The sequence below is a fragment of the Heptranchias perlo genome, chromosome 2, assembly GCF_035084215.1.
Source record: "Heptranchias perlo isolate sHepPer1 chromosome 2, sHepPer1.hap1, whole genome shotgun sequence".
Classification (NCBI taxonomy): domain Eukaryota; kingdom Metazoa; phylum Chordata; class Chondrichthyes; order Hexanchiformes; family Hexanchidae; genus Heptranchias; species Heptranchias perlo.
This window is the reverse complement of record NC_090326.1, coordinates 7,489,879-7,506,030: the sequence shown is the minus strand read 5'-3', so window position 1 is coordinate 7,506,030 and position 16,152 is coordinate 7,489,879. Positions and strand designations below refer to the sequence as shown.

The 16,152-nt window shown below is 45.3% G+C and overlaps 1 protein-coding gene across 1 annotated transcript in view; it reads right to left on the bottom strand.

Moving 5' to 3' along the window:
- The window catches only part of topbp1 (DNA topoisomerase II binding protein 1), a 162,914-nt gene that overhangs the window by 98,432 nt on the left and 48,330 nt on the right, over positions 1–16,152 (bottom strand). Inside the window, exons 11-12 of the mRNA XM_067999941.1 lie at positions 11,659–11,978; positions 7,487–7,659 (exon numbers count right to left, since the gene is read on the bottom strand). Of these exons, the coding sequence (XP_067856042.1) occupies positions 7,487–7,659; positions 11,659–11,978 (493 nt within the window). The remainder of the gene's footprint in view (positions 1–7,486; positions 7,660–11,658; positions 11,979–16,152) is intronic.

Sequence of the window (16,152 nt, the reverse complement as noted above, 5' to 3'; positions counted from 1 at the left end):
CCCCCACGCGATCGGAGCGGGCGTTTCCCCCCCCACGCGATCGGAGCGGGCGTTTCCCCCCCCACGCGATCGGAGCGGGCGTTTCCCCCCCCCACGCGCGATCGGAGCGGGCGTTTCCCCCCCCCCCCACGCGATCGGAGCGGGCGTTTCCCCCCCCCCCACGCGATCGGAGCGGGCGTTTCCCCCCCCCACGCGATCGGAGCGGGCGTTTCCCCCCCCCACGCGATCGGAGCGGGCGTTCCCCCCCCCCCCCCCCCCCCCCCGCGATCGGAGCGGGCGTTTCCCCCCCCACGCGATCGGAGCGGGCGTTTCCCCCCCACGTGATCGGAGCGGGCGTTTCCGCCCCACGCGATCGGAGCGGGCGTTTCCCCCCCCCCCCCCACGCGATCGGAGCGGGCGTTTCCCCCCCCCCCACGCGATCGGAGCGGGCGTTTCCCCCCCACGCGATCGGAGCGGGCGTTTCCCCCCCACGTGATCGGAGCGGGCGTTTCCCCCCCCCCACGCGATCGGAGCGGGCGTTTCCCCCCCCCCCACGCGATCGGAGCGGGCGTTTCCCCCCCCCCCCCACGCGATCGGAGCGGGCGTTTCCCCCCCCCCCACGTGATCGGAGCGGGCGTTTCCCCCCCCCCACGCGATCGGAGCGGGCGTTTCCCCCCCCCACGCGATCGGAGCGGGCGTTTCCCTCCCACGCGATCGGAGCGGGCGTTTCCCTCCCACGCGATCGGAGCGGGCGTTTCCCCCCCCCCCTACGCAATCGGAGCGGGCGTTTCCCCCCCCCACGCGATCGGAGCGGGCGTTTCCCCCCCCCCTACGCGATCGGAGCGGGCGTTTCCCTCCCACGCGATCGGAGCGGGCGTTTCCCCCCCCCCACGCGATCGGAGCGGGCGTTTCCCTCCCACGCGATCGGAGCGGGCGTTTCCCCCCCCCACGCGGTCGGAGCGGGCGTTTCCCCCCCCCCCCCTACGCGATCGGAGCGGGCGTTTCCCCCCCCCCACGCGATCGGAGCGGGCGTTTCCCCCCCCCACGCGATCGGAGCGGGCGTTTCCCCCCCCCACGTGATCGGAGCGGGCGTTTCCCCCCCCACGCGGTCGGAGCGGGCGTTTCCCCCCCCCCCTACGCGATCGGAGCGGGCGTTTCCCCCCCCCCACGCGATCGGAGCGGGCGTTTCCCCCCCCACGCGATCGGAGCGGGCGTTTCCCCCCCACGCGGTCGGAGCGGGCGTTTCCCCCCCCCCCCACGCGATCGGAGCGGGCGTTTCCCCCCCCCACGCGATCGGAGCGGGCGTTTCCCCCCCCACGCGATCGGAGCGGGCGTTTCCCCCCCCCCACGCGATCGGAGCGGGCGTTTCCCCCCCACGTGATCGGAGCGGGCGTTTCCCCCCCACGTGATCGGAGCGGGCGTTTCCCCCCCCACGCGATCGGAGCGGGCGTTTCCCCCCCACGTGATCGGAGCGGGCGTTTCCCCCCCCACGCGATCGGAGCGGGCGTTTCCCCCCCCACGCGATCGGAGCGGGCGTTTCCCCCCCCACGCGATCAGCGTGGGTGTTTATCCTCCACACGATCAGTTGTGGTAATCCCATGTGCCCGCTGTGTTCCCATGTCTCTTTCTTATTTTATATGATTTGATCCAAGATGACGACAACAACAACAACTTGCATTTATATAGTTCCAAGATGCTTCAGAGGACCATGATCAAACAAAGTTTGACATAGAGCCACATAAAGATATTAGACCAGGTGATCAGAAGCTTGGTCAGAGAGGTAGGTTTAAAAGAGTGACTTAAAGGAGGAGAGAGATGTCGAGAGGCAAAGAGGGTAAGGGAGAGGATTCCAGAGCTTAGGGCCGAGGCAGCTGAAGGCACGGCCGCAAATGGTGGAGCCATAAAACTCAGGGATGGGCAAACGGCCAGAATTGGAGGAACGCAGAGACCTCGGAGGGTTGTAGGGCTGGGGGAGGTTACAGAGATAGGGAGGGGCGAGGCCATGGACGTATTTGAACACAAGGATGAGAATTTTAAAATCGAGGCGTTTCCCGGCTGGGAGCCAACGTAGGTCAGCGAGCACAGGGGTGATGGGTGAACGGGATTTGGTGCGAGTTAGGATACGGACAGTAGAGTTTTGGATGAGCTCAAGTTTATGGAGGGTGATAGGTAAGAGGCTGGTAGGAGGAGCATTGCAATAGTCGAGTCTGGAAGTAACAAAGGCATGGATGAGGGTTTCAGCAGCAGATGAGCTGAGTCAGGGGTGTAGATGGGCGATGTTATGGAGGTGGAAGTAGGCAGTCCTAGTGATGGAGAGGATATGGGATTGGAAGCTTAGTTCAGGATCAAATAGGAAGCTGAGGTTACGAACAGTCTGGTTCAGCCTCAGACAGCGGGTGAGGGAGAGGGATGGAATCGGTGGCTAAGGAATGGAGTTTTTGTCAAGGACAGAAGACAATGGCTTTGGTCTTCCCAATATTTAATTGGAGGAAATTTCTGCTCATCCAATACCAAATGTTGGACAAACAGTGTGACAAATCAGAGGCAGTAGGGGAGGGGGAGGGGGGGGGGGCGTCGAGGGAGGTGGTGGTGAGGTAGATCTGGGTGTCATCAGCATACATGTGGAATCTGACGTCGTGTTTTCGGATGATGTCATCGAGGGGCAGCATGTCAGGAGGGGGCCAAAGATAGAACCTTGGGGGGACTCCAGAGGTAACGGTGCGGGAGCGGGAAGAGAAGCCATTGCAGGAGATTCTCTGGCTATGACTGGGTAGATAGGAAAGGAACCAGGCGAGCGCAGTCCCACCCAGCTGGACGACGGAGGAGAGGCGTTGGAGGAGTATGGTATGGTCAACCTCGTCAAAGGCAGCAGACAGGTTGAGAAGGATGAGGAGGGATAGTTCACCATGGTCACAGAGGATGTCATTTGTGACTTTGAGAAGGGCCATTTCAGTGCCCTGGCAGGGGCGGAAACCTGATTGGAGGGATTCAAACAAGGAGTTGCGGGAAAGATGGGCATGGATTTGGGAGGCGACAACACGTTCAAGGACTTGGGAGAGGAAAGGGAGGTTGGACATGAGGCGGTAGTTTGCAAGGACAAGGGTGGGTTTTTTGAGGAAGGGAGTGATGACGGCAGATTTGATGGAATAGAATCATAGAAAGTTACTGCACAGAAGGCCATTTAGCCCATCGTGTTCGTGCCAGCCGAAAAAGAGCTATCCAGCTTAATCCCACTTTCCAGCACTTGGTCTGTAGCCCTGTAGGTTACAGCACTTCAAGGGCACACCATTTTTAAATGAGTTGAGGGTTTCTGCCTCTACCACCCTTTCAGGCAGTGAGTTCCAGACCCCCTCCACCCTCTGGGTGAAAACATTTCTCCTCAGCTCCCCTCTAATCCTTCTACCAATTACTTTAAATTTATGCCCCCTGGTCACTGACCCCTCTGCTAAGGGAAATAGGTCCTTCCCATCCACTCTATCTAGGCCCCTCATAATTTTATACACCTCAATTAAATCACCCCTCAGCCTCCTTTGGTCCAAAGAAAACAACTCCAGCCTATCCGATCTTATCTCATAGCTAAAATTCTCCGGTCCTGGCAATATCCTCGTAAATCTCCTCTGTACTCTCTCTAGTGCAATCACATCTTTCCTGTAATGTGGTGACCAGAACTGTACACAGTACTCAAGCTGTGGCCTAACCAATGTTTCATGCAGTTCTAGCATAATCTCCCAGCTCTTATATTCTACACGTTGGCTAATAAAGGAAAGTATCCCGTATGCCTTTTTAACCACCTTATCTATCTGTCCTGCTACCTTCAGGGATCTGTGGACATGCACTCCAAGGTCCCTCACTTCCTCTGCACCTCTCAGTATCCTCCCATTTATTGTGTATTCCCTTGCCTTGTTTGCCCTCCCCAAATGCATTACCTCACACTTCTCCGGATTGAATTCCATTTGCCACTTTTCTGTCCACCTGACCAGTCCATTGATATCTTTTTGCAGTCTACAGCTTTCCTCCTCACTATCAACCACACAGTCAAGTTTTGAATCATCTGCAAACTTCTTAATCATGCCCCCTGCAGTTAAGTCTAAATCATTAATATATACCACAAAAAGCAAGGGACCTAGTACTGAGCCTTGCGGAACCCCACTGGAAACAGCCTTCCAGCCGCAAGACGCCAGTCAACCATTACCCTTTACTTCCTGCCATTGAGCCAACTTTGGATCCAACTGGCCACTTTCCCTTGGATCCCATGGGCTTTTACTATTTTGACCAGTCTGCCATGTGGGACCTTGTCAAAAGCCTTGCTAAAATCCAGGTACACTACATCAAACGACACTCCTTGTTACCTCCTCAAAAAATTCAATCGAGTTAGTCAGACACGACCTTCCCTTAACAAATCCATGCTGACTGTCCTTGATTAACCCGTGCCTTTCTAAATGACGATTTATGCTGTCCCTCAAAATTGATTCCAATAATTTGCCCACCACCGAGGTTAGATGGCCTATAATTACTTGGTCTATCTTTCTCCCTTTTTAAACAACGGTACAACACTGCAGAAAGGTTGAGGAGAGGGAACCGTTAATAATATCAGCTAACATGGGGGCCAGGAAGGGAAGTTGGGTGATCAGCAGTTTGGTGGGAATAGGGTCGAGGGAGCAGGAGATGGGTCTCACGGGCAAAATGAGCTCAGAGAGGGCATGAGGGGAGATAGGAGAGAAACTAGAGAAAGGTGCAAGTTCAGGGTTAGGGAAGGGGGGTTGCCTTGGGGTAAGTTTGACATCTGAGAAATGACAGCCTTGCTTTGACATAAATCTGGGAAAGTGAAGTGCAAGGGAGATGGAGTGTAACAAGAGCAACTGCAGTGAGGTCACTGATAGGAACATAGGAACAGGAGGAGGCCATTCAGCCCCTCAAGCCTGCTCCACCATTCAATGAGATCATGGCTGATCTGTGTCCTAACTCCATTTACCTGCCTTGGCTCCAAATCCCTTAATATCCTTGGCTAACAAAAATCTATCGATCTCAGATTTAAAATTATTAATTGAGCTAGCATCTACTGCTTTTAGTGGGAGATATTTCCACACTTCTACCACCCTTTGCGTGAAGAAGTGTGGAAATATCTTCCTAACTTCTCTCCAGTCTGGCCTGATTCTGATTTTAAGGTTATGTCCCTTTGTCCTAGACTCCTCCACAAGCGGAAAAAGTTTCTATCTATCTACCCTACCCTATCTATCCTTTCAAAATCGTAAAAACCTCTATCAAATCATCCCTTAACCTTCCATATCCCAGGGACTACAAGCCTAGTTCATGTAATCTCTCCTCATAATTTAGCCTCTGGAGCCCTGGTAACATTCTGGTGAATCTGCGCTGCACTCTCTCCTTCCAAGGCCAATATATCCTTTTTAAGGTGTGGTGCCCAGAACTGTACACAGTACTCCAGATGTGGTCTAACCAGGGCTTTGTATAGCTGTCACATAACTTCCTCTCCTTTATATTCTAGGACTCTAGTTATAAAGGCTAACATTCCATTCGCATTTTTGATTATTTTTTGTACCTGATACAACATTGTAGTGATCTGTGTACATGGACCCCTAAATCTCCTTGGACCCCCATTATTGCTAACTCTTCACCGTTTAAAAAATACTCAGATCGATCCTTTTTTGGTCCAAATTGGATGACCTCGCACTTACCTGTGGTGAAATCCATCTGCCACAGTTTTGCCCACTCACTTAATCTATCAATGTCTCTTTGTAATTTTATGCTTCCATCTCCACTACTTACTGTGCCACCAATCTTTGTACCATCAGCAAAGTTGGATATATGGCTCTGAATTGTGTTATCTAAGTCATTAGGAAATATAGTGAACAGTCGAGGCTCCAACACAGATCCTTGTGGGAGACCGATAGTCACTTCCTTACAATTCGAGTACGTACCCATTATCCCGACTCTCTTATTTTCTACCGCCTAACCAATCTCCTAATCAGGACAATAACTTGCCTTCAATTCTATGAGCTTTAATTTTAGTCAACAGTTTCTTATGTGGAACCTTACTGAGTGCCTTCTGGAAGTCCATATAAACTACATCAATAGATAATCACATCTACTACTTTAGTTACTTCTTCAAAAATTTCAACTAGGTTCGTTAGATGTGACAAATCCATGTTGGCTCTCTCTAATCAGTTCAAATTGAGCGCTTAGTCACTGTCCTTAATTATAGATTCCAATAACTTCCCCACAATAGATGTTAGACTAACACGTCTATCATTTCTTGCTTTCTCTCTCTCACCTTTCTTAAATAATGGAGTTATATTTGCAATTTTCCAATCTAAAGGGACAATTCCTCAATAGAGAGCGCTTTGGAAGATTATGGTTAAAGTGTCCACAATTTCCTCTCCTACTTCCTTTAAATCCCTGGGATGGAAACCACCAGGTCCTGGGGATGTCAGTCTTTAGTGCCATTATTTTTTCTAATACTGGAGTCTAATGTACATTTTCACTTAATGTAGCCGAGGTTTGTTCCACTTGATGAACATCATTCAAGTATTATTCATCAGTAAGAAAAACATCCTCTTTATGAGTCGGTCAGTAATAAAGTACAAAGTTGTTTGACGTATTGGAGCAAAAGCCACAAGATATCCCTGTCTCCATGAAATCCAATGGTGGGTACAAACCTTATTCTGACCATTTATTTTATGTACAGTAGTGCGGGGATATCCATCTACAAGATAATAAATAAATGCTGGAGCTGAAAATGTTACAATACCAGTCATACAGTTTTGAATTTCAGATTGCTGTCTATATTTGGTCTTGTCCTATGAGCAGTCATCTTGCATTCACCTCACACTCAGGTGTGTGGCACAACAGAAGATCTCTTGCACCATCAGGGCCAAGAGAACCTTCACCACTCGGACTGCAGTGGTTCAAGAAGGCGACTCACCACCACCTTCTCAAGGGCAATTAGGGATGGGCAATAAATGCCGGCCTCACCAGTGATGCCCACATCCCATGAACAAATAAAAAAAAGGTCAGATGGTGTCAAATGGTTCCATTTTGATTAGAGCAGCAGAGGACTTGGCTTGTGAGTTGTAGTGGCCTTGAAGAAGGAAGTCACCATCAGCCCCAGAGTGCTGTGTTGAATTCATCAAGTACTAGTCCAGAGCTATACCGGGTGCCCCTGGATGTCCAGTACCTGACAAGAGATTCTCAAATAGGCAACCAAATGATATTTTCCTCCAGTTAGATGAGATGTCTATTCCTACGACTGTGAGTAGGATAATCTATATTTTTTTAAATGTATAAAAACCTTATAGCGGTATACTGGGATTAAAAAAATGTCTTCATATAATGCAAAACTAGTGGCAAATTGGAGAACTTACTTAGCTTATATTATATGCAAATTAAATTGCAGGGCAAGCACACAGAACACGCCTGAAAGTGCAATTTTAAACAAAGTACACAATGTACAGTACAAAGTCTGTGGGTCTATGTAATAGCTGGCAGTTACCTTGCTCCAAGTAGTTCTGCTATGTTAAATAGTGCATCTCTTTCTACCCCAGTAAACTGGCTAACTGAAAGTACACAGTTATTCAGTGGAGTGCTTCCTTCCACAATGGATATAGGAGTAAATAAGGCATTGGACTGTGAAGCCAGTATAGACTGCTGATCAATGCACATCGCCTGCAAGAAAACAGGAGAAAGATTGGAGAAGAATAGTCCTTTAATTAAAAAGGAAAGCGACACATAATCAAATCATAGCAATCAAGACAGATTACAGTAAGTAAATGATATCCATCAACATTTGGTCAATTGCTACTTCCAAAGAAAAAATATATATAAAAGAAAAATAATGGGCAGATTTCAAAAGTGTCAAATCATAAATTGACAAGCAATTTGTAATTCTCACTGGACACAGTACACAGAACCTGTTTAACTCCTTTATGGACTCGAATGTCAACAGTTGATTTGACAGGAATCACATCAAAATATTGATTAAGTGGATATGTAAATCAAATCCAGATTATTTCAAAGTAAGCTAGGAAAGTACTACCAATGATCCCTAAAATTTTAATCACATCCTCTATCATGAAGAACTTCTTCACTCAATTATAGCTGTTTAGCATAACCTGCCAGGCAGAGTAGCTAAGGCAAAATCATTGGGATTATTCAAAATGCAGTTGGTGGGGGAGTTAGGGTGCTGCAGGGATGAGGTTTGATGGATGAGATGACCTTTTCTCATCCCTCATTTCTCTTACATTGCCAATGGAGGCAGGAGGATGAGGTCGTTTAAAAGCTGGAACACCATCCTAGAATGTTCTAGCCACAAAAATTGCTGATAAGCAAGTGCCCAAACAAATAGTTTCTGGTTGCGTGTCTCCTTTTGACAACCTCTTTTTTTCCCCCTTTCCCCAATTATTCTCATCGCAATGGATGCAAAACATCTAACATTTTTCTCTATAATTAATAAGCCACTGTTGAAATTGTGGGAGCATATGGCTTTGAAACAATTAATTTCTGAGCTGCAATTTCACTTGCAAGGCATTAATAACAGAGAAGAATAGGCATTCTTGCCATTCATGTTAAAAGAGGATAGCTCAGGCTCAATCTGCTTTTGCACCATGCAGCCTGATCCCTGCAAACAGCAGCCTGTGGAGAATTACGAGTTGGAGTCAATTTCGAGTGAAGTAGCTGCTGGCATCAGGTTGGAGACTGACCTGAACCTTTTTCTCCATGGCTGCTAAAGCTCTGTGGAATTTTTTTTTTGCCAAAAGAAGAACACAAAAAACATTTACAACACCTGGGGTTAGAATTGGCTCGCGCTGGCAGGGCCTAAACTGGGCGCAGGAAACGATCACTGCGCCGGATCAGGTTGGCCTGGGGTCCCACTGATATTGGGGCCTCAGGCTTCACTTTGGTATGGCCAGCGTGCTGCCAATGCCCACCGTGCTTCCCAGGCAGCTTGCCGGCTAAGCAATGAAGAAGGTTGGGCCGCTGCAATGCTGGCAGCGGTCCTCAGGTGAGGTCGAGACGGTGTCGGCAGTGGCCCACAGTAATGCTAAGGAGCCAGGAGGAGCACTCCTGCTCCTCCTACGTCCACATTAAACAAAGTATTTTTATAACAACTTTTTGTTGGCGGCCTCCAGAGGTCCCTTTAAGGACTGCTGGTTAGGCCACCTATAAAGCAAGTAATCCTCAGCGGTACAGGCCCGACGCCTGCTCTACTCAGGGCAAATAAATTTCCGGAATGGGTCCTAAAACAGGAATCAGGCCCATTATTAGCATATTCAAGGGGGTTAACGCCTGTATAAGACTGACACCAGAGGTGCCTCTACAGCGCCTAAACCAATATGGCGTCAGATGTGTTCCGGCCGCTGTTCAGGCACGGGAGGTTGGCCCCCTAAATTGGACCTCTGTGGCCCATTTTCGTGCAACAAGGTCCAATTTCGCCCCCTTGATGTTGGTATTCTCAAATGGATTAAATCAGTAAAATAGTTGCAAACGCTGCAGTGACTTCATGCATGTATATATGTTGCTGCAGTAGTTTCCAGTCGTTAGTAAATATTTACTCAGCACTGTGCTGTTCTGAATCGCGCTAGGTTACTACAGCCATTTTATTTATCCTGAAAGGGAAATGGTCATGGTCAAGCTGCACTCACTGCTGGCTGTAAATTTGATTTACAAAGTACGGTGCATTATAGAACCCACAAGGATGAGCTGGGTGATGTGAACTTAGGACGGCAGCCATGTTGGTATTGTACTTGTTTAAACATATGTTTTACTCATATTTTGGAGGAGTGTGTTTGTCCCATAATTGAGGTATACATTTTCCTATGGTAAGTAGTAAGAGACAGTGGGATTTTTGTTTAAAAAGAGTTTGCGAAGGTACAATGAATATCCCAGTAAAAAAGGAAACTACTAGTAGTTTTAGGCTGCCAGAGATAAATGAAGAGGTTATAAACCAATTGAAATTGAAAAGGACCTATGAGGACTATAACAATAATAATAATAATAATTTTAAAAATTAAAAGGAGAATTGGAAATAACCAGAGAGGTTAAGAGCAGAATTTGGAAAACTGAGTGGGAGCATGAGGAAAAAATTCAAAAACATTAAAAGGAACAGTGACGTATTTTACAAGTACATCAGTAAAAAGGGACTTGTTAAAAGTGATTTGGGACCCGAGAGGGGAGAATTGTCTATTTGTGGATGATCAAAAAAATGTCCGAGGTATTTAATAGGTACTTCACTTCGATGATGACTAAAGAGAAGGATTTCAGAGAGTGGTTATGATCTGGAATGCATAACCACTCTCTGGGTGGTGGAGGCAGATTCAATCATGGCCTTCAAAAGGGAACTGGATAAGTACTTGAAAGGAAAAAATTTGCAGGGCTACGGGGAAAGGGCGGGGGAGTGGGACTAGCTGGATTGCTGTTGCGTAGAGCCGGCATGGACTCGATGGGCCGAATGGCCTCCTTCCGTGCTGTAACCTTTCTATGATTCTAGGAAGTGAATCCTGAAATGGTTGAGTGAGAGATGAGCGATATTATGATGGTTGAAGGAAAACTTTTAGGTAAGTCAGTTAGGCTGACATAGGAAGTCATAGTGTCAGGGCCCGATGAGATGCATCCTAGAATCATCAGAAAGATCAGGAAGGAAACTGCCTAGGCCACAAAAATTATATTTCAGGACTCTGTTGAGTGTGGATACGTGCCGGAGGACTGGAGAGTGGCCAATGTAGTACCCAATTTTTAAAAAGTGGACAGAACTAATCCGAGTAACTACAGGCCAGTTAGTTTAACATCTGTGTTAAGGAAAATTTTTAGAGTCTCTAATTAAGGATGACATTAGCATGTATTTAGATTTTTTAAAAAAGTTAGAATTAGCCAACATGAAATTCAACAGGGCCGATAGTGCTTGACAAACCTCATACAGACGTGGCAGGATGTGGGAAATGTAGTATATATGGAAAGCCTTTGATGAGGTACCACACAGGAGATTACTATGGAATTAAGGGCAAGGAAAGCAAATGGATTAAAAACTGGTTAGAAGGGAGAAAAAAGACTTGCAGTTACGGGCAGTCTTGCAGAGTGGTTGAAAGTGGGAAGCGGTGTCCCACAGGCAGCCACTTCTGTTCACTGTATACATTAATGGTGTGGACATTGGCTGAAAAGAAGCGGTGTCAAAATTTGCAGATGATGTCAAAATAGGAGGAGTAGTAAATTCCATAGAAGACCAAAGGAAGCTGCAAAATAATATTGATAAAATGGTGGAATGGGCTAAAAAATGGTATATGGAATTCAATAGCTTGGGGAGCGAGTTCACGGAATGCATTCGGGACAGTTTCCTAGAACATTACGTTGTGGAACCAACCAGGGAACAGACCATTTTAGATCATGCCTTGTGAAGAAGAGTATAAGCCTGAGGATTGGGAGAGTTTTAGAAACCAACAAAGGATGGCCAAAAAATTAATGAAGGGGGAGAAAATAGAATATGAGAGTAAACTGGTAAGAAATATAAAAACAGATTGTAAGAGCTTCTACAAGTATGTAAAAAGGAAGAGAGTAGCAAAAGTGTGGGTCCCTTAGAGGCTGAGACAGGAGAAATTATAATTGAAAAAGCAGTTACCAGTATCAGGTGCTTTGTACGAAGCCCCAGAATGTCACTAATAAAGATTTCCTTACCAGCCATGTGTTTGTGACCACCTCTGCTACAGTTGCATCCACATAGGTGCCCAATAAAGGCACAACAGCATAGTCTGCAACAGCCCGGCTGTGGGGTCGGAGCACTTTTCCACCACTGCCCCCAATTAATTCAGCCATATAGGTTTCGTCTTCATTAGTAAAGCCAAGTATTAGAAACCGCTTTTTGTGAAACACTCCCTCCTCCGCAGGTGATTTTGTTTGGTATGGGGAGACGTTTGCCGACAGGTTTGTTTCCAGCGTGGTTTTGTGGAGAGTGCCATTGAAGTTACCTTCCGCTTTTTCTTGATTTTCAGGTCCAACTATTTGAACAGAAAAACATTTGATCAACATTTAGTTTTATTGATAGACAAGAGAAAATGCAACGGTAGGAAGTTTTAACAATCAAACACGATCACAAAGGAACAAATCAAATTGCAATCTAAACCCCACGTGAGCATTGCTGTGCTGCCAGGGCCGTTGATGAGATCATTCGAGCATTATCACTTCCTTCTTGAAGCTTTAAAATCACAACAAAAGTTGACCTGGTCAACTCTACGTCATGACCATGCCTAGCTCTACACACTGAGCCTCAAATGGCTGAGAAAAATGCAAATTATTTCCAAGGTGGGGTGAAAGGAGGGATTGAATGAAATCCACCCCAAACAATGCATTTCAGATGTTGCAAAGCAAAATAAACATATCCACTTTGCCTCTTAACTTTCATTTGATTGAAAAAGCAGTTACCAGTATTAGGTACTTTGTACTTCCTACAAAATGCACCACCTCACACTCATCTATATTAAAATTAATTTGCCAATTACACACCCATACTGCAAGTTTATTAATATCCTCTTACATTTTGATCCGTTCTTCTTTTGTATTAACTACACCCTATGGTGTCGTCCACATTTTTTGAAATTGTACTTCCAATTCCTGAATCCAAATCATTAATGTAAATTGTGAACAACAGTGGTCCCAGCACCGATCCCTGTGGAACACCACTTCCCACCTTTTGCCAGTCTGAGTAGCTACCCTTAACCCCTACTCTCTGTTTTCTGTTTTGTAGCCAGCTTGCTATCCATTCTGCTACCTGTCCCCTGACTCCACATGCTCTGACCTTAGCCATGAATCTACAATGCGGTACCTTATCGAAGGCCTTTTAAAAATCCAAATATATTACATCTACTACATTACCTTTGTCTACTCTTTCTGTTACTTCTTCAAAGAATTCAATAAGGTTGGTCAAGCATGTCTTTCCTTCTGAAATCCGTGCTGACTATTCTTTATTATATTTTCATTCTCTAGATGTTTTTCTATTACATCTTTGAGTAAAGATTCCATTATCTTTCCTACCACCCATGTTAAGTTAATTGGTCTATAGTTCCCTGGACTTGCTCTATCTCCCTTTTTAAAGATAGGAATCACATTAGCTGTCTGCTAGTTCTCTGGCACTATTCCCTTTTCTCGTGAATTTTTATATATATTTAATATTGCCTCCGCTATCTCTTCCCTAACATCTTTTAATATTCGCGGATGAAATCCATCCGGACCAGGGGTCGTATCCTCCCTAAGTTTGATTAGTATCTCCCCCCTTTCTATCCTAAATGTTTTAATATCTTTTTTGATCTCTTCTTCTAATGCCCCACCCACCTTGTTAGTCACCGTTATAAATACAGAGGCAAAATAACTATTCAATATTTCTTCCATTTCGCTGTCATTACCTGTGAGTTTATCTTGTGTATCCCTTAGTGGCCCTATCCCTATCCCTATTCTGATTTTTCTTTTGTTATTTATGTGTCTGTAGAATACTTTACTATTTCTTTTTATATTCCTTGATAATTTAATCTCACAGTTTCTCTTTGTTTTCCTGATTGTTTTTTTGACTTCTTTCCTAATCCTCTTCATATTCCCGTTTGTCATCCCCTCCTTTATTGTCTGTGTACTTAGTGTGTGCCTTTTTCTTTAGTTTCAATTTTACCCTTATCTCTTTATTCATCCATGGTGTTTCATTATTGGCTAGTTTGTTCTTACTTCATAGAGGAATATATTTCTCCTGAACCCTATTGGTCACCATTTTAAATATTACCCATTGCTGTTCTATTTCTTTGTCTGTCAATTTCTTTTTCCAGTTTAACTTCCTTAGTTCCATTCTCATTCCCATAAAATTAGCTTTTTTTCCAATCTACTACTTTGGTCTTTGTCTTTCTCAATCATTATTTTAAACCTTACTATGTTATGATCGCTATTGCCTAGATGTTCCCCTATGCTTACTTCTCTTATCAGCTCCAGTTCATTTCCCATTACTAGATCCAGCAGTGATTCCTCTCTTGTTGGGCTTCTCACATACTGGATAAGAAAGAAGTCCTGTACACACTGTAAAAACTCCATTCCCTTTTCCCCTTTCCATACCTCTTCTTGCCCATTTATTTGGGGGTAGCTGAAATCGCCCATGATTATTCTTCAATAGGACTTTAAGCTAGTAAGATAGTGGGGGCTGGGGGGAGATCTGGGGAAGATTACATAAGTCTGAAGATTTGTCTACATATTTTGTCCTCCACTTCCCTTCCTCTATTGGGTGGTCTGTAGAATATACCTGTTAATGTGATCAATCCCTTCTTATCCTTTGTTTCAATCCATATGGTTTCCATTTCTATCTTGATGTTAGTTATGTCCCTTTTTTCTATTGCCTTTGTTATCTCTAATTAGTGCAGCTACCCCACCCTCCCTTCTTCCTTCCCTATCCTTTCTAAAAAAATTATATCCTGCAATATTTAATTGCCAGTACTGTTCCTTATGTAACCATGTTATTCCTACCACATCTGGCTCCTCGCTATGAATTATGGAGTCTAGTTCCCCCGTTTTGTGTTGGATACTGTGCACATTGCTATACAGGCAATTTAATTTGTTTTTAGCAATTGTTCCCCTCCCTTTGTTTTTAACAGTCATTTTGTACTTATGTCCTATATCTGTACTTGTTCCCTGACCGTTTATGCTACCCTTATTCCTTAACTTGGTCTGATCCTTTACTCTCATTTCCTATTTCTTTTGTCTTCGGACTTATGTTATCTTCCCAGATCTCCCCCCAGCCCCCACTATCTTACTAGCTTAAAGTCCTATTGACAGCCCTATTAATCCTTTCACTAGGGCACTGGTCCCATTCCGGTTCAGGTGGAGCCCATCTCCTTCCTGTCCCAGTACTTGTGCCACTGTCTCATGAAATGGAACCCCTCCTTCCCACATCAGTCTTTCAGTCACACATTCACCTTCCTGATCTGTCTATCCCTATGCCAATTAGCATGTGGCTCGGGTAGTAATCCTGAGATTTCCACCTGTGAGATCCTGCATTTTATTTTAGATCCTAACTTCTGATATTCTCTTAGCAGTACTCCTCCTTTTTCGTCCCTATGTCATTGGTCCCAATGTGGACGGCAACTCGATCCTCCCCCTCCCTTTCTAAGTTCCTCTCCAGTTGCTCCAAGATATCCTTTACCCTTGCACCAGAATGAAATTCCTATATTTAAAAAGGGTGATAGAACAAGCCCAGGGAACTATAGACCAGTTAGCTTAACGTCGGTGGTAGGAAAGATATTGGAATCTTTACTCAAAGACGTAATAGAAAAACACCTAGAAACAGAAAATGTAATAAAGAGTAGTCAGCACGGATTTCAAAAGGGACAGTCATGCTTGACCAACCTTATTGAATTCTTTGAAGAGGAAACAGAAAGGGTAGACAAGGGTAATGCAGTAGATGTAACATATTTGGATTTTCAAAAGGCCTTTGATAAGGTACCACCACTGTTGTTCACCATTTACATAAACGATTTGGACTCAAAATTTGAGGACGACACCAAATTGGGGATATAGTTAATACTGAGAAGGACTGCGACAAAATACAGGGAGACATTAATAAACTTGCAGAATGGGTGTGTAATTGGCAAATGAATTCCAATATGGATAAGTGTGAGATATTACATTTTGGTAGGAAGAATAAAGAAGCCACATACTCCTTGGAAAATAAGAGTCTCAACGGGGTAGAGGAGCAGAGGGATTTGGCGGTACAGATACACAAATCACTAAAAGTAGCAGGTTAATAAGGTCATAAAAAAAAAGCAAACAAAGCACTGGGGCTCATTTCTAGAGGGACAGAATTAAAAAGGAGATAAGTTATGTTCAACTTGTATAGAACCTTGGTTAGACCACACCTGGTGTACTGTGCACAGTTCTGGTCTCCCTATTATAAATAGGGAGACCAGAAGGAAGGAGGAAGCCTCCGAAAGCTTGTGAATTTAAAATAAAATTGCTGGACTATAACTTGGCGTTGTAAAATTGTTTACTATTATAAATAAAGAGATAGAGGCACTGGAGAAGGTGCAAAAATGATTTACAAGGATGATATCAGAACTGAGAGATTATGCCTATCGGGAAAGATTGAACAGGCTGGGGCTCTTTTCTCTAGAAAAGGGAAGACTGAGGGGTGACCTGATAAAGGTCTTT